This window comes from Oncorhynchus clarkii, chromosome 25 (assembly GCF_045791955.1).
Source record: "Oncorhynchus clarkii lewisi isolate Uvic-CL-2024 chromosome 25, UVic_Ocla_1.0, whole genome shotgun sequence".
NCBI lineage: Eukaryota > Metazoa > Chordata > Actinopteri > Salmoniformes > Salmonidae > Oncorhynchus > Oncorhynchus clarkii.
In genome coordinates, this window is record NC_092171.1 from 22,353,970 (window position 1) to 22,378,503 (window position 24,534).

Sequence of the window (24,534 nt, forward strand, 5' to 3'; positions counted from 1 at the left end):
GGGTACACTCTAAAAATAAAAGGTTCCTGGTGTATCCAGGGGTTCTTGAAATTGAAACTGTGGGGGTAGCCCCTTTAATGGATCCCTAGATAACCTTTTGGGGTACATTTTTTAACTACCCCCCTCTGTTATTATTAATATTATTATTAGTATGCATAATAATAACACAAGATTTTAGTTGTCAGTGTTTATTATGATTTAATACCAAAGCATAATAACATTTCAAAATATGAGGTAAACTCCCAGCAGAGCACCAAGTCCAATGAATTTATCGTCTGGCGTGTTGATGTTCTCCGTTTTTTTATTTATTTCACCTTTATTTAACCAGGTAGGCTAGTTGAGAACAAGTTCTCATTTGCAACTGCGACCTGGCCAAGATAAAGCATAGCAGTGTGAACAGACAACACAGAGTTACACATGGAGTAAACAATTAACAAGTCAATAACACAGTAGAAAAAAGGGGAGTCTATATACATTGTGTGCAAAAGGCATGAGGAGGTAGGCGAATAATTACAATTTTGCAGATTAACACTGGAGTGATAAATGATCAGATGGTCATGTACAGGTAGAGATATTGGTGTGCAAAAGAGCAGAAAAGTAAATAAATAAAAACAGTATGGGGATGAGGTAGGTAAAAATGGGTGGGCTATTTACCGATAGACTATGTACAGCTGCAGCGATCGGTTAGCTGCTCAGATAGCAGATGTTTGAAGTTGGTGAGGGAGATAAAAGTCTCGTTCCAGTCACAGGCAGCAGAGAACTGGAACGAAAGGCGGCCAAATTAGGTGTTGGCTTTAGGGATGTTCAGTGAGATACACCTGCTGGAGCGCGTGCTACGGATGGGTGTTGCCATCGTGACCAGTGAACTGAGATAAGGCGGAGCTTTACCTAGCATGGACTTGTAGATGACCTGGAGCCAGTGGGTCTGGCGACGAATATGTAGCGAGGGCCAGCCGACTAGAGCATACAGGTCGCAGTGGTGGGTGGTATAAGGTGCTTTAGTGACAAAACGGATGGCACTGTGATAAACTGCATCCAGTTTGCTGAGTAGAGTGTTAGAAGCAATTTTGTAGATGACATCGCCGAAGTCGAGGATCGGTAGGATAGTCAGTTTTACTAGGGTAAGTTTGGCGGCGTGAGTGAAGGAGGCTTTGTTGCGGAATAGAAAGCTGACTCTAGATTTGATTTTCGATTGGAGATGTTTGATATGAGTCTGGAAGGAGAGTTTACAGTCTAGCCAGACACCTAGGTACTTATAGATGTCCACATTTTCAAGGTCGGAACCATCCAGGGTGGTGATGCTAGTCAGGCGTGCGGGTGCAGGCAGCGAACGGTTGAAAAGCATGCATTTGGTTTTACTAGCGTTTAAGAGCAGTTGGAGGCCACGGAAGGAGTGTTGTATGGCATTGAAGCTCGTTTGGAGGTTAGATAGCACAGTGTCCAAGGACGGGCCGGAAGTATATAGAATGGTGTCGTCTGCGTAGAGGTGGATCAGGGAATCGCCCGCAGCAAGAGCAACATCATTGATATATACAGAGAAAAGAGTCGGCCCGAGGATTGAACCCTGTGGCACCCCCATAGAGACTGCCAGAGAACCGGACAGCATGCCCTCCGATTTGACACACTGAACTCTGTCTGCAAAGTAGTTGGTGAACCAGGCAAGGCAGTCATCCGAAAAACCGAGGCTACTGAGTCTGCCGATAAGAATATGGTGATTCACAGAGTCGAAAGCCTTGGCAAGGTCGATGAAGACGGCTGCACAGTACTGTCTTTTATCGATGGCGGTTATGATATCGTTTAGTACCTTGAGCGTGGCTGAGGTGCACCCGTGACCGGCTCGGAAACCAGATTGCACAGCGGAGAAGGTACGGTGGGATTCGAGATGGTCAGTGACCTGTTTGTTGACTTGGCTTTCGAAGACCTTAGATAGGCAGGGCAGGATAGATATAGGTCTGTAACAGTTTGGGTCCAGGGTGTCTCCCCCTTTGAAGAGGGGGATGACTGCGGCAGCTTTCACATCCTTGGGGATCTCAGACGATATGAAAGAGAGGTTGAACAGGCTGGTAATAGGGGTTGCGACAATGGCGGCGGATAGTTTCAGAAATAGAGGGTCCAGATTGTCAAGCCCAGCTGATTTGTACGGGTCCAGGTTTTGCAGCTCTTTCCGTATCCATAGCAGAATAATTTTACAGTGCATGGTGATCGAACAGGTTTCCTGTTACAGTCATCAGAGGTGTAGGAAGGGTGAATCCCTTCCTACACTGTGAATCTCAAAAATCGTAATTATACAGATGTTTAATAAAACATGTACACAACAGTATTCATACCTTGGTTTTTGTGTTTATTTATTATTTCACCTTTATTTAACTAGGTAGGCCAGTTGAGAACAAGTTCTCATTTACAACTGCGACCTGGCCATGATAAAGCAAAGCAGTGCGACAAAAACAAAACAAAGTTACACATGGGATAAACAATCGTACAGTCAATAACACAATAAAAAAATCTGTATACAGTGTGTGCAAATTCAGGAGGTAAGGCAATAAATAGGCCTATAGTGGCGAAGTAATTACAATTTAGCAATTTACACTGGAGTGATAGATGTGCAGATGGGGCCACAGTGTCTCCTGACCCCTCTTGTCTCAGTCTCCAGTATTTATACTGCAGTAGTTTGTGTCGGGGGGCTAGGGTCAGTCTGTTATATCTGGAGTATTTCTCCTGTCTTATCCGGTGTCCTGTGTGAATTTAAGTATGCTCTCTCTAATTCTCTTTCTCTCTCTCGGAGAACCTGAGCCCTAGGACCATGCCTCAGGACTACCTGGCATGATGACTCCTTGCTGTCCCCAGTCCATCTGGCCGTGCTGCTGCTCCAGTTTCAACTGTTTTGCCTGTGGCTATGGAACCCTGACCTGTTCACCAGACGTGCTACCTGTCCCAGACCTGCTGTTTTCAACTCTCTAGAGTCAGCAGGAACGGTAGAGATTAGAGGTTGACCGATTAATCGGAATGGCCGATTAGGGCCAATTTCAAGTTTTCATAACAATCGGAAATCTGTATTTTTGGGTGCCAATTTGTCATTTAAAAAAAAAAGTATATATTTTTTTTACACCTTTATTTAATCTTTATTTAACTAGGCAAGTCAGTTAAGAACACATTCTTATTTTCAATGACGGCCTAGGAACAGGGGTTAACTGCCTTGTTCAGGGGCAGAACGACAGATTTTCACCTTGTCAGCTCGGGGGATCCAATCTTGCAACCTTAACTAGTCCAAAGCAATAACAACCTGCCTCTCTCTCATTGCACTCCACAAGGAGTTACGCGAATGCAGTAAGCCAGGGTAAGTTGCTAGCTAGCATTAAACTTATCTTATAAAAAACAATCAATCATAATCACTAGTTAACCACACATGGTTGATGATATTACTAGATATTATCTAGCGTGTCCTGCGTTGCATATAATCTGACTGAGCATACAAGTATCTGATTGAGCGGTGGTAGGCAGAAGCAGGCGCGTAAACATTCATTCAAACAGCACTTTCGTGCGTTTTGCCAGCAGCTCTTCGTTGTGCTGTTTATGACTTCAAGCCTATCAACTCCCGAGATGAGGCTCGTGTAACCGAAGTGAAATGGCTAGCTAGATAGCGCTCGCTAATTGTCTTTGTGTTGCTGGTTCGAGCCCAGGGAGGAGCGAGGAGAGGGACGGAAACTATACTGTTACACTGGCAATACTAAAGTGCCTATAAGAACATCCAATAGTCAAAGGTTAATGAAATACAAATGGTATAGAGGGAAATACTCCTATAATTCCTATAATAACTACAACCTAAAACCTCTTACCTGGGAATATTGAAGACTCATGTTAAAAGGAACCACCAGCTTTCATATGTTCTCATGTTCTGAGCAAGGAACTGAAACTTAGCTTTCTTACACGGCACATATTTTACATGGAACATATTGTACTTTTACTTTCTTCTCCAACACTTAGTTTTTGCATTATTTAAACCAAATTGAACATGTTTCATTATTTACTTGAGTGTTCATTCAGTATTGTCGTATAATACACTGTCCAAAGAAGGGCCAGATGTATACAGAATGGTGTTGTCTGTGTAGAGGTGGATCAAAGAATCACCCGCAGCAAGAGCGACATCATTGATATATACAGAGAAGAGAGTCAGCCCAAGAATTGAACCCTGTGGCACCCCCACAGAGACTGCCAAAGGTCCGGACCTCCGATTTGACACACTGAACTCTATCTGAGAAGTAGTTAGTGAACCAGGCGAGGCAGTCATTACAGAAACCAAGGCTGTTTTATTTATCCGTTATTTTACCAGGTAAGTTGACTGAGAACACATTAGCATTTGCAGCAACAACCTGGGGAATAGTTACAGGGAAGAGGAGGGGGGATGAATGAGCCAATTGTAAACTGGGGATTATTAGGTGACCGTGATGGTTTGAGGGCATCCTATGGGGTTCTTGGAAGAACCTTTTGTGGGCAATTTCCAATGCCAATAACCAGGTCTTCCAAAGGGTCTTCCAAAGACTTTGAGGATTTTGAATCCCTAATATTTAGAGAGTATTGAAGCTAGTGGTTTCAAATACTTAAGTAAAAATACGTTACAGTACAATTTAAGTCGTTTTGGTGGGTATCTGTACTTCACTATTGATATTTTGACTACTTTTACTTTTACTTCACTACCTTACGTTTGAATCGCACATAGTATTACACATGAGTTTAAGAATGTAGTTTTCGATTTTCGGACAATTTAGGATGTTGCACACCCTTGGCTGAACTCGATGTGCCACATCCTAAATTGTCAGAAAATACGAAAACTGTGTTTCAAAAATAAAGTATGCATATTTCCCCTTTTTCTGTAAACATACGCGGTACCATGGAAATATGACCATGTGGGTATACTAACCCTATTAAGGTGTATATCAATTTACCTTTCGTTTTGAAAGATATGATACGAAAGATAATGTTCGTATGCTTCCAATACCGTACCGTAAGCGACGCGCGTTCATGTTCAGATTGAGTGTCCGGGCTCAAAACTCATACAGAAGACATATTCGTCCAATGACTGTTATGTATAATGTAATGGCAATGAGAATCATGGTCAAGGGCTAAGGTTAGACGGTGCCATTACTTCTGTCCACTCCAGCATGGCCAGTGATGACCCGCTCCCTATCGTGCCGGATGATGCTCATATGAATGTTAATCAATTATTTCACCGATAAAAAAAGTCAGTGTCTTTATCGACATTGGTATTGCCTGTACTATAGCACAGAGTTTCTAATCCCAGACACGCAACATCGTGACACTTCCGTGAACGCTTGTGAAACCGACCAGGCCGTGAAATATTATTACTTAGTTGTTAATTTTCTCGAAATCTAAAGGCACAACCTTGATTCGAGACAGTGTTTTAAGCAGTTGAACATGTTATTACTCCAACCTTGTGAAAGTAACAAACTAACACGTTTCCATTTCCGAAAAAAAATAATTTATATCGGAGTGGCTTTGACGACCTGCGCAGTTTGGCGCGAGAGAACCGTGAGACCCGTCGTCTCACGCGGACGTGTTTCTGCATATGTATTTACTTGGCTAACGTCGCCATGACATCCCTTACAAGTGTGGTCGGTGATTTCTATTGGAGAGGCAGTTTCTGCCTATCTTCATACTGTACTGTCTATGACTGTAATTTTGCTCTGAAATTCAACAGCGGAACTCATGCATTGAGGAAATTGGTCCATCAACGGGCAGTAAATACAGTGACACCGTGTCACAACGTGCTCATGAAAATCAGACACCGTCTATTTTGCCAGGTAAGTGAGTCGTTTACAAGGTTACATATATTACATATGTTTTTTTTTGTATTTGTGGTTCATACTGGGCATTGAATACAAATGTTACTGGAATGTTAACGTACTTTCTTTGGTCCTTCAATAAGTGAACCCTTCAAGAACTTTCCACTTGCAAGCTAGCAAACGTTTAGCTAGCTAATTTAGCGAGTGTTTTTAGCTAGCTAAATTAGTCACTTTATTTGCTACTACTATAGTGACTTCATACTCGCCACCTTCATTGGTGACTAATATTGGCTAGGTAGGTATCAGCTTTTTAGTTATCAATCCAGACAACAGCTATAAGTTAATTAAATCTGTTTGGCAGTAACATAATACTAACATAGAGGATAGTATTCACTGTTAGTTGACTAGTGTTTCTATCACACACAGTGAGCTACTAACTTTAGAGATAACTTACACCAACAGTAATGACAGGCCGAGTGAGTGCAACAAGCCTCACAAATCACAGTGGACACTATGGGAACAAAGTCCCTTGGTTCTTTCTTGTGTTAATTTAACCATTACCAGACCCACATTTTGAGTTAAGTGAGTAAGTAGGTGTATGTCTTGTGATTAGATGGAGTTTCTTCCATATTACACATCTATATTCTGCACATCCTCTCTATCCAGCTGGGTGTAGTTGCAGGAAGTTGCCATGGAGAGTCTGGGGGAGAAGTTCAAAGCTCTGTCAATCACTCGGCGTGTCCAGCCAGATGAGCCCACCTACCTGCTGGACCTGTCCCATCAGACTGTCTCGGGCCCAGGGTTGGTGGCCGTATGCTGCTCCAACCTCTCCATCCGTTTGCATAGTGAGGACAGCCTCAGCCTGCTCAGGGAGTACCAGGGACATAGTGGTGCAATCTGTGGGGTGTGCTTTGCCCACACCTCCCCTGACCTGCTCTTCTCAGGCTCTGCTGATGGGACAGTGAGGACGTGGGATGTCCGCTGCCCTGGTTCAGAGGCAGCACAGGTGTTCAGGAGTGACTCCTCCCACCACTTCTGCAGCTTTGATGTGAGCTGCAGCGATGTGGTCCTATGTGCAGGCACTGAGCAGGTCGATGAAGATGATAGCTTCTTGGTTTTCTGGGATGCCCGCATGGCAAAGGAGAAGGGAGGGGTTCTGGGTGTGTACTCTGAGTCCCACAGTGATGACATCACGCAGGTGCGTTTCCACCCCCGGAATGCCGACCACTTGGCGTCTGGCTCCACTGATGGCCTGGTGAATGTGTTTGACCTGAGCCTTGGTGCAGAGGAGGAGGCCCTGCTGGCCACCTGTAACTGTGGCTCCTCTGCTAGCTCAGTGTGCTGGGCAGGGAAGGACTTCAACCAGCTGCTGTGCCTCAGCCACGACGAGGGCCTCCATCTGTGGGACCTGGGTCAGTTGGACACAGACAAGCCTCTCACACTCTTCAGTGCCGCTGATGCCCGCAGCCTGACCCCTCTCTCTAATGAAGTGGCCCTGGATTACTTTGTTGGCGGGACTTGGCTGGAGGAGGCAGGGCGCTTACTAGTGCTAGGTGGGACAAACAATGGAGACATCCACCTTCTGGAGTGCAGTGAGGAAGGCCTGTGTCTGCTGAGGTCCCTCCAAGGGGGCCACTCTTCCACAGTGCGCTGCTTCCTCTGGGATCCCGCAGGGGAGGCCCTGCTCACAGGAGGGGAGGATGCACAGCTGCTCTTGTGGAAGCCAGGGGCGGAGGAATTCACCTCAGGGAAGAGGGACACCCTGAAGAGTGCCTCTGCATTAAAACTCAAATCTAGATCACACAAGAAGCATGGCTCCAAGAGGGATAAGAAGCTAGAAGTGTGAGTCGGATGCAATAGAGGGCTCTCAAAGAAGGGCAAGACTGCAGTCCCTATTTAATCAATCAATATTCCTCTTGCACTCACAGAGTACTCATTTGGATTCATGAAATCAACACAATTATATTTTTTCTTTCTTGAAAGTAGTATTATACTTATCCCAGAAACTGATTAATAATCTCTTTTAACCGCTAGGGCTTAAAATGAGATTGAATCGCAGTATTTGTTTTTCAAATGTTTCTCCGAACTTGTTTGGTATTTTGTTTAGCTAAAGCCAACTGGTATTTCTTTAGAAATATAATTCTAATTGTATCTAGTTGATCTAATGCATGCTCTCCTGTAATTTAACTAACATACTCAGTGGGTCACAAAGGCCAGGGTTCAGAACCAGAGCATGCAGTACTTCATCATACTTATTCAGAGGAGCAGCTTTATTTCCACTCAAATGGCACAGAGTGGAATAACATGACAGTTGCTATGCAGGGACTCTGCTGCATATGTCAACCTGGTCTAAGAACATTTCACATAATTCTGTATGTAAATCTAAGACACCATTTACTACAATATGCTAAGTTTCGTATGATATGTATTCATTTGTGTATGTGCATCACCCATTTTGTATGATATGTTACGAATATGGGGTTCAATACATGTTAAAAGAGAAAAATTCCAGATGTATTTTTATTTTTTATACTGTACCTCTTAAATATAGGACAGAAACTTCAGAACAAAATTCCTTTAGATTTTTTTTTTGGGGGGGGGGGCTGGCTATCTGTTGTTCCATGTAGTGAATCTGTTATTCTATGCGTTTTGTATGGGCAAATAGCAGTATGGGCAAATAAACCATTTTATATACAATACCGTTCAAAAGTTTGAGGTCACTTAAATGTATTTGTTTTTGAAAGAAACACTTTTTACAATTTAAAACATCAAATTGATCAGAAATACAGTATTGCTTTTAATCTTTTTAAATGAATATCTTATTAACACTTTGTTCTAGCTAGCTATTTGTGTAGGTAGCTATCAAGTAAACCCAATGATAATTTACAGAAATACAGAAAACTAACAATTTTTTCAGAATGGCACAAATTCCACGATATCAGGGTACTCATGTCAACATGTTTGCTTTCAGAGCATATTTGATCCCAAATTATAAGAGGGAGCGATAATGTTGTAAATGACTATTGTAGCTGGAAACGGCAGATAAAGAAAAAAATGGAATATCTACGTAGGCGTACAGAGGCCCATTTATCAGCAACCATCCCTCATGTGTTCCAGTGGCACGTTGTGTTCGCTAATCCAAGTTTATAATTTTAAAAGGCTAATTGATCATTAGAAAGCCCTTTTGCAATTATGTTAGCACAGCTGAAAACGGTTCTGATTTAAAACACCAGTCTCAAAGTCAACAGTGAAGAGGTGACTCCGGGATGCTGGCCTTCTAGGTAGAGTTCCTCTGTCCAGTGTCTGTGTTCTTTTGCCCATCTTAATCTTTCTTTTTTTTTTGCCAGTCTGAGTTATGGTTTTTTCTTTGCAACTCTGACTAGAAGGCCAGCATCCCGGAGTCATCTCTTCACTGTTGACGTTGATACTGGAGTTTTGCAAGTACTATTTAATGAAGCTGCCAGTCGAGGACTTGTTAGACATCTGTTTCTCACACTAGACAGTCTAATGTACTTGACCTCTTGCTCAGTTGTGCACCAGTGCCTCCCACTCCTCTTTCTATTCTGGTTAGAGCCAATTTGTGCTGTTCTGTGAAGGGAGTAGTACACAGCGTTGTAGGAGATCTTCAGTTTCTTGGCATTTCTTGCATGGAATAGCCTTCATTTCTCAGATCAAGAATAAACTGACAAGTTTCAGAAGAAAGTTCTTTGTTTCTGGCCATTTTGAGCCTGTAATCGAACCCATAAATGCTGATGCTCCAGTCTAAAGGCCAGTTGTATTGGTTCTATAATCAGTACAACAGTTTTCAGCTGTGCTAACATAATTGCAAAAGGGCTTTCTAATGATCAATTAGCCTTTAAAATTATAAACTTGGATTTGCTAACACAACGTGCCATTGGAACACAGGAGTGAGGGTTTCTGATAATGGGCCTCTGTTTGCCTATGTAGATATTCCATAAAACAATCAGCCATTTCTACCTACAATAGTCATTTACAACATTAACAATGTCTACACTGTATTTCTGATCAATTTGATGATATTTTAATGGACTACTAAATGTGCTAATCTTTCAAAAATGGCTTACTAAGTGACCCCAAACTTTTGAATGGTAGTGTATATTTGTTTTACAAATATTTTCTTGATGCTTCAAGGGATCTTAACTCTAAAATAGCAAAATTATCTCTGGTATGACCTTCTTAAATCAATTCCACAATGCTTAGTAGAACCCCTTTCTCTGGCTTAGACTGTTTAGTGTGAAAAATAAGGGGTTAAATACATGTACATAAAAAGTAACATTTTTCTTATACTGTATCTCTCATAAAGACACTTCAGAACACGCTTAATTTAGAATTTTGTTTTTCCATGTAGTGAATCTGTTTGTATGGTCTAATAGCAGTAAGGCTGAATAAAACATGTTCATCAAATATATTTTTTGATACTTCGATGGTTCTTTTAAAATTCAAACACAAATAGTAAAATGATCCTTGGTATGACCTTAAAACAATTCCATATATCTTAGTAGAACCCCCTCCCTCAGTTTGGACAGGGCTTAGACTCTTACGGGCTAAAGGGTTAAGGTTAGGGGAATGATGAGCTGAAAGGTTTGGGGAAGAGTTGGCTAACATGCTAATTAGTTGAAAAGTTGCTAAAATGCTAAAGTTGTCCATGATGAAATTTGATCTCGCAACCTTTAGGTTATACGCCCACCCATCCCAACCAACCACCCCACTCTTGGTTTTGCCTTAAGACCGATGGTTACGTTAAGGCTTTTGTAACCATACCAAATGTAACATATCATACCAATTTGTGATCCCGGATTTACATTTACTATGTTATGTCTCGTCTATGAGACCAGGCTGCGTATGTCCCCTCACATGTGGACCTGAGACAAATTGAGTGTTAATTCCTTTAACACTCAATTTAAACATCGTGTCCGTGAGTTCATCTGACTGGGGAAATAGATAAAGGGCTTCATTGCCAAAATTCTGAAGTGTCCCTTTTTTAATATGGGTTCAATTTTAAAGTCTTCAGGGGAGAAATTGTCAACCCATTCCGTAGGTTTACTGTGCCAGCTGCTTCCTGTGGTGTGCTAAAGTTTCTATTTCATTGATTTTTCCTTACTTTCACCCTGAGTTAGAAATTCAAGGTAAAGTAATATGCTAGCGTTATACTTATCAGTTTTATCTTAAGTATCCCATTTCAATTAGATTAACAGTCAAGTATACTTGACAGACACCCCCCACTCACATGCTTAATGCAATGATTTAATAATGTTTAATCTTATCATTTAATTTATTTTTCATTACTAAACAAAAAAATGCAGCATGGGGCTGAACAGTTTCAATATTACCAAAACTGAAGGGGAAAGAATTGTAAAACAATATGGACTTGTTTTGATATCGTTTAGCTATTTTAATACTATGTCAGTATAGCTACAGTATGTCACTGTTGAAACTCAACTTCAATAACAAATGCTTGTATATTTTTTAATTGTTTTTTTTGATTTCCATCCATCCTTTTTGGGATATTATTCTTATCCATAATTTTGGTGTATTGTAAAATTTGATGTGGTGTACTTGCTGAGAAAAGATCAGTGCCACTCTGGCTCCTGAGTGGCTCCTGAGTGGCGCAGGGTTCTAAGGCACTGCATCTCAGTGCAAGAGGTGTTAGGGTGGCGCACAATTGGCCCAGCGTCGTCCGGGTTAGGCCGTCATTGTGAATAAGAATTTGTTCTTAACTGACTATTTGAGACAGCTGTTGTAAATCCTCTCTTCCTATCTGTAATGTTGATGTGCTCTTTAAATAATATAACTAATGGGAAACCAAGAGAAGTAGTTGGTCCTTGCCCGTTCAAGACCGTCCTTCAGTGTGAATGAACGGTAAATCAGGGTTGGGCCTTAACAGGTTTAGCTTCATGCCATAAGGAGAGGATTCCCCACCCACTTGCCAGGGCTGCCCAACCCTCTTCCTGGAGATCTACTGTCCTGTAAATTTTCAGTCCAAATCTAATTTAGCATATCTGATTCAGCTAGTTAAGGTCTTGTTGAGCAGCTAATTAGTATAATTAGGTGTTCAATTAGGGTTGGACTGAATCCACAGGACGGAAGATCTCCAGGAAGAGGGTTAGGCAGCGACTAAAGTATAAAATTCCACCTCGTCTTTAACCCAATATCCTTCCTAGTCCCATACACCTCAACCTACCTTCTAAAAAAAAAATATCTCTAGGAGCGACTCTGTTAGCGGAATGATGGACGTTATCTAAATGTCCAACCCCATCCATTACATGCTTCGAACAAACCAATCACCATCGTCTATAGTGCCAAAACCGAGCATCAGGGTTGGGTGTATCTCTTATGTGTGCCATGGACTCTGCCCAGTACTATTGACAAAAGAGTGAATAGAGATGTCCCCAAATTAAACACTGTCTACAGAAATATAACAAAAAAAGAGGTGTGGTGTAAACAAGTTATATATTTTTTTCTTCTCATAAATAGGGAATGTGATTGACTCCACTTAATATTTGTATACGTCTATTTTGTTATAATGGGACTCGGAGGATTATTTCGTTAGAAGGTAAATAGGCACTCGTTGGTTTGTCTGTCTAAAAAAAAAAAGCCAAAATAGCCTTCCTGCTGGTTTGCCGTTACTTGGAGAGGCTACTATTACATGATTGGAAGCATTTTAGTTTAATATTGTATAATAGAGGATAACAACTTGTGCCACCGTATTCGTTCCGGACAACAGAGGATCAAGGTAACACGTTACGGCTCATTGTCGTTAATCTGCAGATAGCTTGTTTCTGGGTACCTATGTGTGATTCTAGCCAGTTAGCAATAGTAGCTAGCTTGCTTCCACATCAAGAGATGTGGGATTAATTTTCAGCTCGTTTACACAGTTTGACGTCAGAATAAATATATATTTTTGCAAAGTGAAATATGTTGCAACGTGAACTAGCTAGTTATAAATCCATTTTACACACACTGAGTATTCCTGTAACATTTCCGTAACTCGATAACATTACCTAGCTAGCCTCTGACTAGCTAGCTAGGAAGCTATAACATTAGCATGCGAACGACCCAGGCAGCATCACAGCTAACCGTTAGTTAACTTTCTGTCGTTACTTGCCATTTTATATTTTGGCAATATAACGACCTACGTTACCAGTATGAAATAATATTATTCCAAGAAACAGTATATTGCAAATACAGCTAGATGACGATAAACACTGAAGAGGACTTGTTTTTGGTGGAAATATCGGATGGCTACTGTACTAGCTAGCTAACTCGTTAGCCAGCTAGTGCACCAGTTACTGTGGTCGTATCTGATGTGCATTCACTAGCTACTTGACGTGTTTGCTAATCATAATGTCAAACTAAATGGAGAACTAATTTGCTAGGCTCAGCACCAACTAGCTGCTAGTCACTACACCAATATTAGCTAGTTAACATTGGCATTGACATTGTATAGGTGTTGACAGAATGTCCCAACAAAGTCAAATGTCGGTAGGTAGAAGCTAGGTTAGGTAGCTATCTTTGAGATGTATAATTAATGGACTAGCATATGTTTTCACGATCAGACTAGACGAAATTTACACTGCTGTTCGAGTTAACCTGCAAATGCAGTAATTTGTTAGTGGCCAGGGTGTGTTTAGTCGAATTTGCTAGTTAACCATATTCTACCAAAGAAAGCATGGGCCAATTGGCAGGTCCGTATTAAATGTTCCAAAGACGACATCAATAGATATAGTTATCTAGTGAAGTACATGTATTTGTTTGAAGTATAGCTAGTTTGAGTTTACCAATTGTCAACAATCGTGGTTAACCTGGTTTTAATATACGTCTGTGGGCTAACCAAGGGTTTCATAGTTTGTTTAATCCGCTTGTTCTTGTGGAGGCTGGCCCAGAATGTCAGGGTCAGAGTCACTCATCATCACTCTCCCTCCCTCTCTGTCGCTCGCTCGCCCTCCCCCTCTGTCGCTCGCTCGCTCGCCCTCCCCCTCTGTCGCTCGCTCGCTCGCCCTCCCCCTCTGTCGCTCGCTCGCTCGCCCTCCCCCTCTGTCGCTCGCTCGCTCGCCCTCCCCCTCTGTCGCTCGCTCGCTCGCCCTCCCCCTCTGTCGCTCGCTCGCACGCCCTCCCCCTCTGTCGCTCGCTCGCACGCCCTCCCCCTCTGTCGCTCGCACGCCCTCCCCCTCTGTCGCTCGCTCGCACGCCCTCCCCCTCTGTCGCTCGCTCGCACGCCCTCCCCCTCTGTCGCTCGCTCTCGCCCTCTGTCGCTCGCTCTCGCCCTCTGTCGCTCGCTCTCGCCCTCGGTCGCTCGCTCTCGCCCTCTGTCGCTCGCTCTCGCCCTCTGTCGCTCGCTCTCGCCCTCTGTCGCTCGCTCTCGCCCTCTGTCGCTCGCTCTCGCCCTCTGTCGCTCGCTCTCCCCCTCTGTCGCTCGCTCTCCCCCTCGGTCGCTCGCTCTCCCCCTCTGTCGCTCGCTCTCCCCCTCTGTCGCTCGCTCTCCCGCTCTGTCGCTCGCTCTCCCCCTCTGTCGCTCGCTCTCCCCCTCTGTCGCTCGCTCTCGCTCTCCCCCTCTGTCGCTCGCTCTCGCTCTCCCCCTCTGTCGCTCGCTCTCGCTCTCCCCCTCTGTCGCTCGCTCTCCCCCTCTCGCTCGCCCTCGCTCTCCCCCTGTCGCTCGCCCTCGCTCTCCCCCTGTCGCTCGCCCTCGCTCTCCCCCTCTGTCGCTCGCCCGCCCTCCCCCTCTGTCGCTCGCACGCCCTCCCCCTCTGTCGCTCGCACGCCCTCCCCCTCTGTCGCTCGCTCGCCCTCCCCCTCTGTCGCTCGCTCGCCCTCCCCCTCTGTCGCTCGCTCGCCCTCCCCCTCTGTCGCTCGCTCGCCCTCCCCCTCTGTCGCTCGCTCGCCCTCCCCCTCTGTCGCTCGCTCGCTCTCGCCCTATGTCGCTCGCTCTCGCCCTCTGTCGCTCGCTCTCGCCCTCTGTCGCTCGCTCTCGCCCTCTGTCGCTCGCTCTCGCCCTCTGTCGCTCGCTCTCGCCCTCTGTCGCTCGCTCTCCCCCTCTGTCGCTCGCTCTCCCCCTCTGTCGCTCGCTCTCCCCCTCTGTCGCTCGCTCTCCCCCTCTGTCGCTCGCTCTCCCCCTCTGTCGCTCGCTCTCCCCCTCTGTCGCTCGCTCTCCCCCTCTGTCGCTCGCTCTCCCCCTCTGTCGCTCGCTCTCGCTCTCCCCCTCTGTCGCTCGCTCTCGCTCTCCCCCTCTGTCGCTCGCTCTCGCTCTCCCCCTCTGTCGCTCGCTCTCCCCCACTCGCTCGCCCTCGCTCTCCCCCTGTCGCTCGCCCTCGCTCTCCCCCTGTCGCTCGCCCTCGCTCTCCCCCTCTGTCGCTCGCCCGCCCTCCCCCTCTGTCGCTCGCCCGCCCTCCCCCTCTGTCGCTCGCACGCCCTCCCCCTCTGTCGCTCGCACGCCCTCCCCCTCTGTCGCTCGCACGCCCTCCCCCTCTGTCGCTCGCTCGCCCTCCCCCTCTGTCGCTCGCTCGCTCTCCCCCTCTGTCGCTCGCTCGCCCTCCCCCTCTGTCGCTCGCTCGCCCTCCCCCTCTGTCGCTCGCTCGCTCTCGCCCTATGTCGCTCGCTCTCGCCCTCTGTCGCTCGCTCTCGCCCTCTGTCGCTCGCTCTCGCCCTCTGTCGCTCGCTCTCGCCCTCTGTCGCTCGCTCTCGCCCTCTGTCGCTCGCTCTCGCCCTCTGTCGCTCGCTCTCGCCCTCTGTCGCTCGCTCTCGCCCTCTGTCGCTCGCTCTCGCCCTCTGTCGCTCGCTCTCGCCCTCTGTCGCTCGCTCTCGCCCTCTGTCGCTCGCTCTCCCCCTCTGTCGCTCGCTCTCCCCCTCTGTCGCTCGCTCTACCCCTCTGTCGCTCGCTCTCCCCCTCTGTCGCTCGCTCTCCCCCTCTGTCGCTCGCTCTCCCCCTCTGTCGCTCGCTCTCCCCCTCTGTCGCTCGCTCTCGCTCTCCCCCTCTGTCGCTCGCTCTCGCTCTCCCCCTCTGTCGCTCGCCCTCGCTCTCCCCCTGTCGCTCGCCCTCGCTCTCCCCCTGTCGCTCGCCCTCGCTCTCCCCCTGTCGCTCGCCCTCGCTCTCCCCCTCTGTCGCTCGCCCTCGCTCTCCCCCTCTGTCGCTCGCCCTCGCTCTCCCCCTCTGTCGCTCGCCCTCGCTCTCCCCCTCTGTCGCTCGCCCGCCCTCCCCCTCTGTCGCTCGCCCGCCCTCCCCCTCTGTCGCTCGCACGCCCTCCCCCTCTGTCGCTCGCTCGCCCTCCCCCTCTGTCGCTCGCACGCCCTCCCCCTCTGTCGCTCGCACGCCCTCCCCCTCTGTCGCTCGCACGCCCTCCCCCTCTGTCGCTCGCACGCCCTCCCCCTCTGTCGCTCGCACGCCCTCCCCCTCTGTCGCTCGCACGCCCTCCCCCTCTGTCGCTCGCACGCCCTCCCCCTCTGTCGCTCGCACGCCCTCCCCCTCTGTCGCTCGCACGCCCTCCCCCTCTGTCGCTCGCACGCCCTCCCCCTCTGTCGCTCGCACGCCCTCCCCCTCTGTCGCTCGCACGCCCTCCCCCTCTGTCGCTCGCACGCCCTCCCCCTCTGTCGCTCGCTCGCCCTCCCCCTCTGTCGCTCGCTCGCCCTCCCCCTCTGTCGCTCGCTCGCCCTCCCCCTCTGTCGCCCGCTCGCCCTCGCTCGCTCCCTCGCCCTCTGTCGCTCGCTCTCGCCCTCTGTCGCTCGCTCTCGCCCTCTGTCGCTCGCTCTCGCCCTCTGTCGCTCGGGCTCGCCCTCTGTCGCTCGCTCTCGCCCTCTGTCGCTCGCTCTCGCCCTCTGTCGCTCGCTCTCGCCCTCTGTCGCTCGCTGTCGCTCGCTCTCCCCCTCTGTCGCTCGCTCTCCCCCTCTGTCGCTCGCTCTCCCCCTCTGTCGCTCGCTCTCCCCCTCTGTCGCTCGCTCTCCCCCTCTGTCGCTCGCTCTCCCCCTCTGTCGCTCGCTCTCCCCCTCTGTCGCTCGCTCTCGCCCTCTGTCGCTCGCTCTCGCCCTCTGTCGCTCGCTCTCGCTCTCCCCCTCTGTCGCTCGCTCTCGCTCTCCCCCTCTGTCGCTCGCTCTCGCTCTCCCCCTCTGTCGCTCGCTCTCGCTCTCCCCCTCTGTCGCTCGCTCTCGCTCTCCCCCTCTGTCGCTCGCTCTCGCTCTCCCCCTCTGTCGCTCGCTCTCGCTCTCCCCCTCTGTCGCTCGCCCTCGCTCTCCCCCTGTCGCTCGCCCTCGCTCTCCCCCTGTCGCTCGCCCTCGCTCTCCCCCTGTCGCTCGCCCTCGCTCTCCCCCTGTCGCTCGCCCTCGCTCTCCCCCTGTCGCTCGCCCTCGCTCTCCCCCTGTCGCTCGCCCTCGCTCTCCCCCTGTCGCTCGCACGCCCTCCCCCTCTGTCGCTCGCACGCCCTCCCCCTCTGTCGCTCGCACGCCCTCCCCCTCTGTCGCTCGCACGCCCTCCCCCTCTGTCGCTCGCACGCCCTCCCCCTCTGTCGCTCGCACGCCCTCCCCCTCTGTCGCTCGCACGCCCTCCCCCTCTGTCGCTCGCACGCCCTCCCCCTCTGTCGCTCGCTCGCCCTCCCCCTCTGTCGCTCGCACGCCCTCCCCCTCTGTCGCTCGCACGCCCTCCCCCTCTGTCGCTCGCACGCCCTCCCCCTCTGTCGCTCGCACGCCCTCCCCCTCTGTCGCTCGCACGCCCTCCCCCTCTGTCGCTCGCACGCCCTCCCCCTCTGTCGCTCGCACGCCCTCCCCCTCTGTCGCTCGCTCGCCCTCTGTCGCCCGCTCTCGCCCTCTGCCGCTCGCTCTCGCCCTCTGTCGCTCGGGCTCGCTGGCCCTCTGTCGCTCGCGCGCCCTCCCCCGCTGTCGCTCGGGCTCGCTCGCCCTCCCCCTCTGTCGCTCGCGCGCCCTCCCCCTCTGTCGCTCGCGCGCCCTCCCCCTCTGTCGCTCGCCCTCTGTCGCTCGCCATCTGTCGCTCGCCATCTGTCGCTCGCCATCTGTCGCTCGCCCTCGCCCTCTGTCGCTCGCCCTCTGTCGCTCGCCCTCGCCCTCTGTCGCTCGCTCTCGCCCTCTGTCGCTCGCTCTCGCCCTCTGTCGCTCGCTCTCGCCCTCTGTCGCTCGCTCTCGCCCTCTGTCGCTCGCTCTCCCCCTCTGTCGCTCGCTCTCGCTCTCCCCCTCTGTCGCTCGCTCTCGCTCTCCCCCTCTGTCGCTCGCTCTCGCTCTCCCCCTCTGTCGCTCGCTCTCGCTCTCCCCCTCTGTCGCTTGCTCTCCCCCTCTGTCGCTCGCACGCCCTCCCCCTCTGTCGCTCGCACGCCCTCCCCCTCCGTCGCTCGCACGCCCTCCCCCTCTGTCGCTCGCACGCCCTCCCCCTCTGTCGCTCGCACGCCCTCCCCCTCTGTCGCTCGCTCGCCCTCTGTCGCCCGCTCTCGCCCTCTGCCGCTCGCTCTCGCCCTCTGTCGCTCGGGCTCGCTGGCCCTCTGTCGCTCGCGCGCCCTCCCCCGCTGTCGCTCGGGCTCGCTCGCCCTCCCCCTCTGTCGCTCGCTCTCGCTCTCCCCCTCTGTCGCTCGCTCTCGCTCTCCCCCTCTGTCGCTCGCTCTCGCTCTCCCCCTCTGTCGCTCGCTCTCGCTCTCCCCCTCTGTCGCTCGCCCTCGCTCTCCCCCTGTCGCTCGCCCTCGCTCTCCCCCTGTCGCTCGCCCTCGCTCTCCCCCTGTCGCTCGCCCTCGCTCTCCCCCTGTCGCTCGCCCTCGCTCTCCCCCTGTCGCTCGCCCTCGCTCTCCCCCTGTCGCTCGCCCTCGCTCTCCCCCTGTCGCTCGCACGCCCTCCCCCTCTGTCGCTCGCACGCCCTCCCCCTCTGTCGCTCGCACGCCCTCCCCCTCTGTCGCTCGCACGCCCTCCCCCTCTGTCGCTCGCACGCCCTCCCCCTCTGTCGCTCGCACGCCCTCCCCCTCTGTCGCTCGCACGCCCTCCCCCTCTGTCGCTCGCACGCCCTCCCCCTCTGTCGCTCGCACGCCCTCCCCCTCTGTCGCTCGCACGCCCTCCCCCTCTGTCGCTCGCACGCCCTCCCCCTCTGTCGCTCGCACGCCCTCCCCCTCTGTCGCTCGCACGCCCTCCCCCTCTGTCGCTCGCTCGCCCTCCCCCTCTGTCGCTCGCACGCCCTCCCCCTCTGTCGCTCGCACGCCCTCCCCCTCTGTCGCTCGCACGCCCTCCCCCTCTGTCGCTCGCACGCCCTCCCCCTCTGTCGCTCGCACGCCCTCCCCCTCTGTCGCTCGCACGCCTTCCCCCTCTGTCGCTCGCACGCCCTCCCCCTCTGTCGCTCGCACGCCCTCCCCCTCTGTCGCTCGCACGCCCTCCCCCTCTGTCGCTCGCACGCCCTCCCCCTCTGTCGCTCGCTCGCCCTCTGTCGCCCGCTCTCGCCCTCTGCCGCTCGCTCTCGCCCTCTGTCGCTCGGGCTCGCTGGCCCTCTGTCGCTCGCGCGCCCTCCCCCGCTGTCGCTCGGGCTCGCTTGCCCTCCCCCTCTGTCGCTCGCGCGCCCTCCCCCTCTGTCGCTCGCGCGCCCTCGCTCGCCCTCTGTCGCTCGCCCTCTGTCGCTCGCCCTCTGTCGCTCGCCATCTGTCGCTCGCCATCTGTCGCTCGCCATCTGTCGCTCGCCCTCTGTCGCTCGCCCTCGCCCTCTGTCGCTCGCTCTCGCCCTCTGTCGCTCGCTCTCGCCCTCTGTCGCTCGCTCTCGCCCTCTGTCGCTCGCTCTCGCCCTCTGTCGCTCGCTCTCGCCCTCTGTCGCTCGCTCTCGCCCTCTGTCGCTCGCTCTCCCCCTCTGTCGCTCGCTCTCGCTCTCCCCCTCTGTCGCTCGCTCTCGCTCTCCCCCTCTGTCGCTCGCTCTCGCTCTCCCCCTCTGTCGCTCGCTCTCGCTCTCCCCCTCTGTCGCTCGCTCTCGCTCTCCCCCTCTGTCGCTCGCTCTCGCTCTCCCCCTCTGTCGCTCGCTCTCCCCCTCTGTCGCTCGCACGCCCTCCCCCTCTGTCGCTCGCACGCCCTCCCCCTCTGTCGCTCGCACGCCCTCCCCCTCTGTCGCTCGCACGCCCTCCCCCTCTGTCGCTCGCACGCCCTCCCCCTCTGTCGCTCGCTCGCCCTCTGTCGCCCGCTCTCGCCCTCTGCCGCTCGCTCTCGCCCTCTGTCGCTCGGGCTCGCTGGCCCTCTGTCGCTCGCGCGCCCTCCCCCGCTGTCGCTCGGGCTCGCTCGCCCTCCCCCTCTGTCGCTCGCGCGCCCTCCCCCTCTGTCGCTCGCCCTCTGTCGCTCGCCATCTGTCGCTCGCCATCTGTCGCTCGCCCTCGCCCTCTGTCGCTCGCCCTCTGTCGCTCGCCCTCTGTCGCTCGCCCTCTGTCGCTCGCTCTCGCCCTCTGTCGCTCGCCCTCGCCCTCTGTCGCTCGCTCTCGCCCTCTGTCGCTCGCTCTCGCCCTCTGTCGCTCGCTCTCCCCCTCTGTCGCTCGCTCTCCCCCTCTGTCGCTCGCTCTCGCTCTCCCCCTCTGTCGCTCGCTCTCGCTCTCCCCCTCTGTCGCTCGCTCTCGCTCTCCCCCTCTGTCGCTCGCTCTCCCCCTCTGTCGCTCGCTCTCCCCCTCTGTCGCTCGCTCTCCCCCTCTGTCGCTCGCTCTCCCCCTCTGTCGCTCGCTCTCCCCCTCTGTCGCTCGCTCTCCCCCTCTGTCGCTCGCTCTCCCCCTCTGTCGCTCGCTCTCCCCCTCTGTCGCTCGCTCTCGCTCTCCCCCTCTGTCGCTCGCCCTCGCTCTCCCCCTCTGTCGCTCGCCCTCGCTCTCCCCCTGTCGCTCGCCCTCGCTCTCCCCCTGTCGCTCGCCCTCGCTCTCCCCCTCTGTCGCTCGCCCGCCCTCCCCCTCTGTCGCTCGCACGCCCTCCCCCTCTGTCGCTCGCACGCCCTCCCCCTCTGTCGCTCGCACGCCCTCCCCCTCTGTCGCTCGCACGCCCTCCCCCTCTGTCGCTCGCACGCCCTCCCCCTCTGTCGCTCGCACGCCCTCCCCCTCTGTCGCTCGCTCGCTCTCCCCCTCTGTCGCTCGCTCGCCCTCCCCCTCTGTCGCTCGCTCGCCCTCCCCCTCTGTCGCTCGCTCGCCCTCGCCCTCTGTCGCTCGCTCTCGCCCTCTGTCGCTCGCTCTCGCCCTCTGTCGCTCGCTCTCGCCCTCTGTCGCTCGCTCTCGCCCTCTGTCGCTCGCTCTCCCCCTCTGTCGCTCGCTCTCCCCCTCTGTCGCTCGCTCTCCCCCTCTGTCGCTCGCTCTCCCCCTCTGTCGCTCGCTCTCCCCCTCTGTCGCTCGCTCTCCCCCTCTGTCGCTCGCTCTCCCCCTCTGTCGCTCGCTCTCCCCCTCTGTCGCTCGCCCGCCCTCCCCCTCTGTCGCTCGCCCGCCCTCCCCCTCTGTCGCTCGCCCGCCCTCCCCCTCTGTCGCTCGCCCGCCCTCCCCCTCTGTCGCTCGCACGCCCTCCCCCTCTGTCGCTCGCCCGCCCTCCCCCTCTGTCGCTCGCACGCCCTCCCCCTCTGTCGCTCGCTCGCCCTCCCCCTCTGTCGCTCGCTCGCCCTCCCCCTCTGTCGCTCGCACGCCCTCCCCCTCTGTCGCTCGCACGCCCTCCCCCTCTGTCGCTCGCACGCCCTCCCCCTCTGTCGCTCGCACGCCCTCCCCCTCTGTCGCTCGCACGCCCTCCCCCTCTGTCGCTCGCTCGCCCTCCCCCTCTGTCGCTCGCTCGCCCTCCCCCTCTGTCGCTCGCTCGCCCTCCCCCTCTGTCGCCCGCTCGCCCTCGCCCTCTGTCGCCCGCTCGCCCTCGCCCTCTGTCGCTCGCTCTCGCCCTCTGTCGCTCGCTCTCGCCCTCTGTCGCTCGCTCTCGCCCTCTGTCGCTCGCTCTCGCCCTCTGTCGCTCGCTCTCGCCCTCTGTCGCTCGCTCTCGCCCTCTGTCGCTCGCTCTCGCCCTCTGTCGCTCGCTCTCGCCCTCTGTCGCTCGGGCTCGCCCTCTGTCGCTCGCTCTCGCCCTCTGTCGCTCGCTCTCGCCCTCTGTCGCTCGCTCTCGCCCTCTGTCGCTCGCTCTCCCCCTCTGTCGCTCGCTCTCCCCCTCTGTCGCTCGCTCTCCCCCTCTGTCGCTCGCTCTCCCCCTCTGTCGCTCGCTCTCCCCCTCTGTCGCTCGCTCTCGCTCTCCCCCTCTGTCGCTCGCTCTCGCTCTCCCCCTCTGTCGCTCGCTCTCGCTCTCCCCCTCTGTCGCTCGCTCTCGCTCTCCCCCTCTGTCGCTCGCTCTCGCTCTCCCCCTCTGTCGCTCGCTCTCGCTCTCCCCCTCTGTCGCTCGCTCTCGCTCTCCCCCTCTGTCGCTCGCTCTCGCTCTCCCCCTCTGTCGCTCGCTCTCGCTCTCCCCCTCTGTCGCTCGCTCTCGCTCTCCCCCTCTGTCGCTCGCCCTCGCTCTCCCCCTGTCGCTCGCCCTCGCTCTCCCCCTGTCGCTCGCCCTCGCTCTCCCCCTGTCGCTCGCCCTCGCTCTCCCCCTGTCGCTCGCCCTCGCTCTCCCCCTGTCGCTCGCCCTCGCTCTCCCCCTGTCGCTCGCCCTCGCTCTCCCCCTGTCGCTCGCCCTCGCTCTCCCCCTGTCGCTCGCCCTCGCTCTCCCCCTGTCGCTCGCCCTCGCTCTCCCCCTGTCGCTCGCCCTCGCTCTCCCCCTGTCGCTCGCACGCCCTCCCCCTCTGTCGCTCGCACGCCCTTCCCCTCTGTCGCTCGCACGCCCTTCCCCTCTGTCGCTCGCACGCCCTCCCCCTCTGTCGCTCGCTCGCTCTCGCCCTCTGTCGCTCGGGCTCGCTGGCCCTCTGTCGCTCGCGCGCCCTCCCCCGCTGTCGCTCGGGCTCGCTCGCCCTCCCCCTCTGTCGCTCGCGCGCCCTCCCCCTCTGTCGCTCGCTCGCTCTCGCCCTCTGTCGCTCGCTCTCGCCCTCTGTCGCTCGCTCTCGCCCTCTGTCGCTCGCTCTCGCCCTCTGTCGCTCGCTCTCGCCCTCTGTCGCTCGCTCTCGCCCTCTGTCGCTCGCTCTCGCCCTCTGTCGCTCGCTCGCTCGCCCTCTGTCGCTCGCTCGCTCGCCCTCTGTCGCTCGCTCGCTCGCCCTCTGTCGCTCGCACGCCCTCCCCCTCTGTCGCTCGCACGCCCTCCCCCTCTGTCGCTCGCTCGCCCTCCCCCTCTGTCGCTCGCTCGCCCTCCCCCTCTGTCGCTCGCTCGCCCTCCCCCTCTGTCGCTCGCTCGCCCTCCCCCTCTGTCGCTCGCTCGCCCTCCCCCTCTGTCGCTCGCTCGCCCTCCCCCTCTGTCGCTCGCTCGCCCTCCCCCTCTGTCGCTCGCTCGCCCTCCCCCTCTGTCGCTCGCACGCCCTCCCCCTATGTCGCTCGCACGCCCTCCCCCTCTGTCGCTCGCTCGCCCTCCCCCTCTGTCGAACGCTCGCCCTCCCCCTCTGTCGAACGCTCGCCCTCCCCCTCTGTCGCTCGCTCGCCCTCCCCCTCTGTCGCTCGCTCGCCCTCCCCCTCTGTCGCTCGCTCGCCCTCCCCCTCTGTCGAACGCTCGCCCTCCCCCTCTGTCGATCGCTCGCCCTCCCCCTCTGTCGCTCGCTCGCCCTCCCCCTCTGTCGCTCGCTCGCCCTCCCCCTCTGTCGCTCGCCCTCTGTCGCCCTCTGTTGCCCTCTGTCGCCCTCTGTCGCCCGCTGTCGCCCGCTGTCGCCCGCTCTCGCCCGCTCTCGCCCTCTGTCGCCCGCTCTCGCCCTCTGTCGCCCGCTCTCGCCCTCTGTCGCCCGCTCTCGCCCTCTGTCGCCCGCTCTCGCCCTCTGTCGCCCGCTCTCGCCCTCTGTCGCCCGCTCTCGCCCTCTGTCGCCCGCTCTCGCCCTCTGTCGCCCGCTCTCGCCCTCTGTCGCCCGCTCTCGCCCTCTGTCGCCCGCTCTCGCCCTCTGTCGCCCGCTCTACCCCTCTGTCGCTCGCTCTCGCTCTCCCCTTGTCGCTCGCCCTCGCTCTCCCCCTCTGTCGCTCGCCCTCGCTCTCCCCCTCTGTCGCTCGCCCTCGCTCTCCCCCTCTGTCGCTCGCTCTCGCTCTCCCCCTCTGTCGCTCGCTCTCGCTCTCCCCCTCTGTCGCTCGCTCTCGCTCTCCCCCTCTGTCGCTCGCTCTCGCTCTCCCCCTCTGTCGCTCGCTCTCGCTCTCCCCCTCTGTCGCTCGCTCTCGCTCTCCCCCTCTGTCGCTCGCTCTCGCTCTCCCCCTCTGTCGCTCGCTCTCGCTCTCCCCCTCTGTCGCTCGCTCTCGCTCTCCCCCTCTGTCGCTCGCTCTCGCTCTCCCCCTCTGTCGCTCGCTCTCGCTCTCCCCCTCTGTCGCTCGCTCTCGCTCTCCCCCTCTGTCGCTCGCTCTCGCTCTCCCCCTCTGTCGCTCGCTCTCTGGCTCTCCCCCTCTGTCGCTCGCTCTCTGGCTCTCCCCCTCTGTCGCTCGCTCTCGCTCTCCCCCTCTGTCGCTCGCTCTCGCTCTCCCCCTCTGTCGCTCGCTCTCGCTCTCCCCCTCTGTCGCTCGCTCTCGCTCTCCCCCTCTGTCGCTCGCTCTCGCTCTCCCCCTCTGTCGCTCGCTCTCGCTCTCCCCCTCTGTCGCTCGCTCTCCCCCTCTGTCGCTCGCTCTCCCCCTCTGTCGCTCGCTCTCCCCCTCTGTCGCTCGCTCTCCCCCTCTGTCGCTCGCTCTCCCCCTCTGTCGCCCGCTCTACC

General features: G+C 55.2%; 2 protein-coding genes across 4 annotated transcripts in view; both read left to right on the top strand.

The window, feature by feature from the left end:
• Positions 1 to 3,257: 3,257 nt before the first annotated feature.
• LOC139384146 (WD repeat domain 89) lies at positions 3,258 to 8,507 on the top strand. Its single transcript, XM_071128829.1, has 3 exons — positions 3,258 to 3,334; positions 5,714 to 5,816; positions 6,465 to 8,507. Exon 3 carries the CDS (start codon positions 6,490 to 6,492, stop codon positions 7,642 to 7,644), a length of 1,155 nt encoding a protein of 384 aa, XP_070984930.1. The 5' UTR covers positions 3,258 to 3,334; positions 5,714 to 5,816; positions 6,465 to 6,489; the 3' UTR covers positions 7,645 to 8,507.
• A 3,667-nt stretch (positions 8,508 to 12,174) lies between these two features.
• Positions 12,175 to 24,534, top strand: part of LOC139384147 (serine/threonine-protein phosphatase 2A 56 kDa regulatory subunit epsilon isoform) — a 77,309-nt gene continuing 64,949 nt past the window's right edge. The window contains exon 1 of one of the 3 annotated variants that reach the window (XM_071128831.1): positions 12,175 to 12,249. The gene's annotated coding sequence lies outside the window, so the exon portion shown is untranslated. Of the gene's footprint in view, positions 12,553 to 24,534 lie in introns of all 3 variants that reach the window. The other 2 variants (XM_071128830.1, XM_071128832.1) reach the window with 2 other exon arrangements.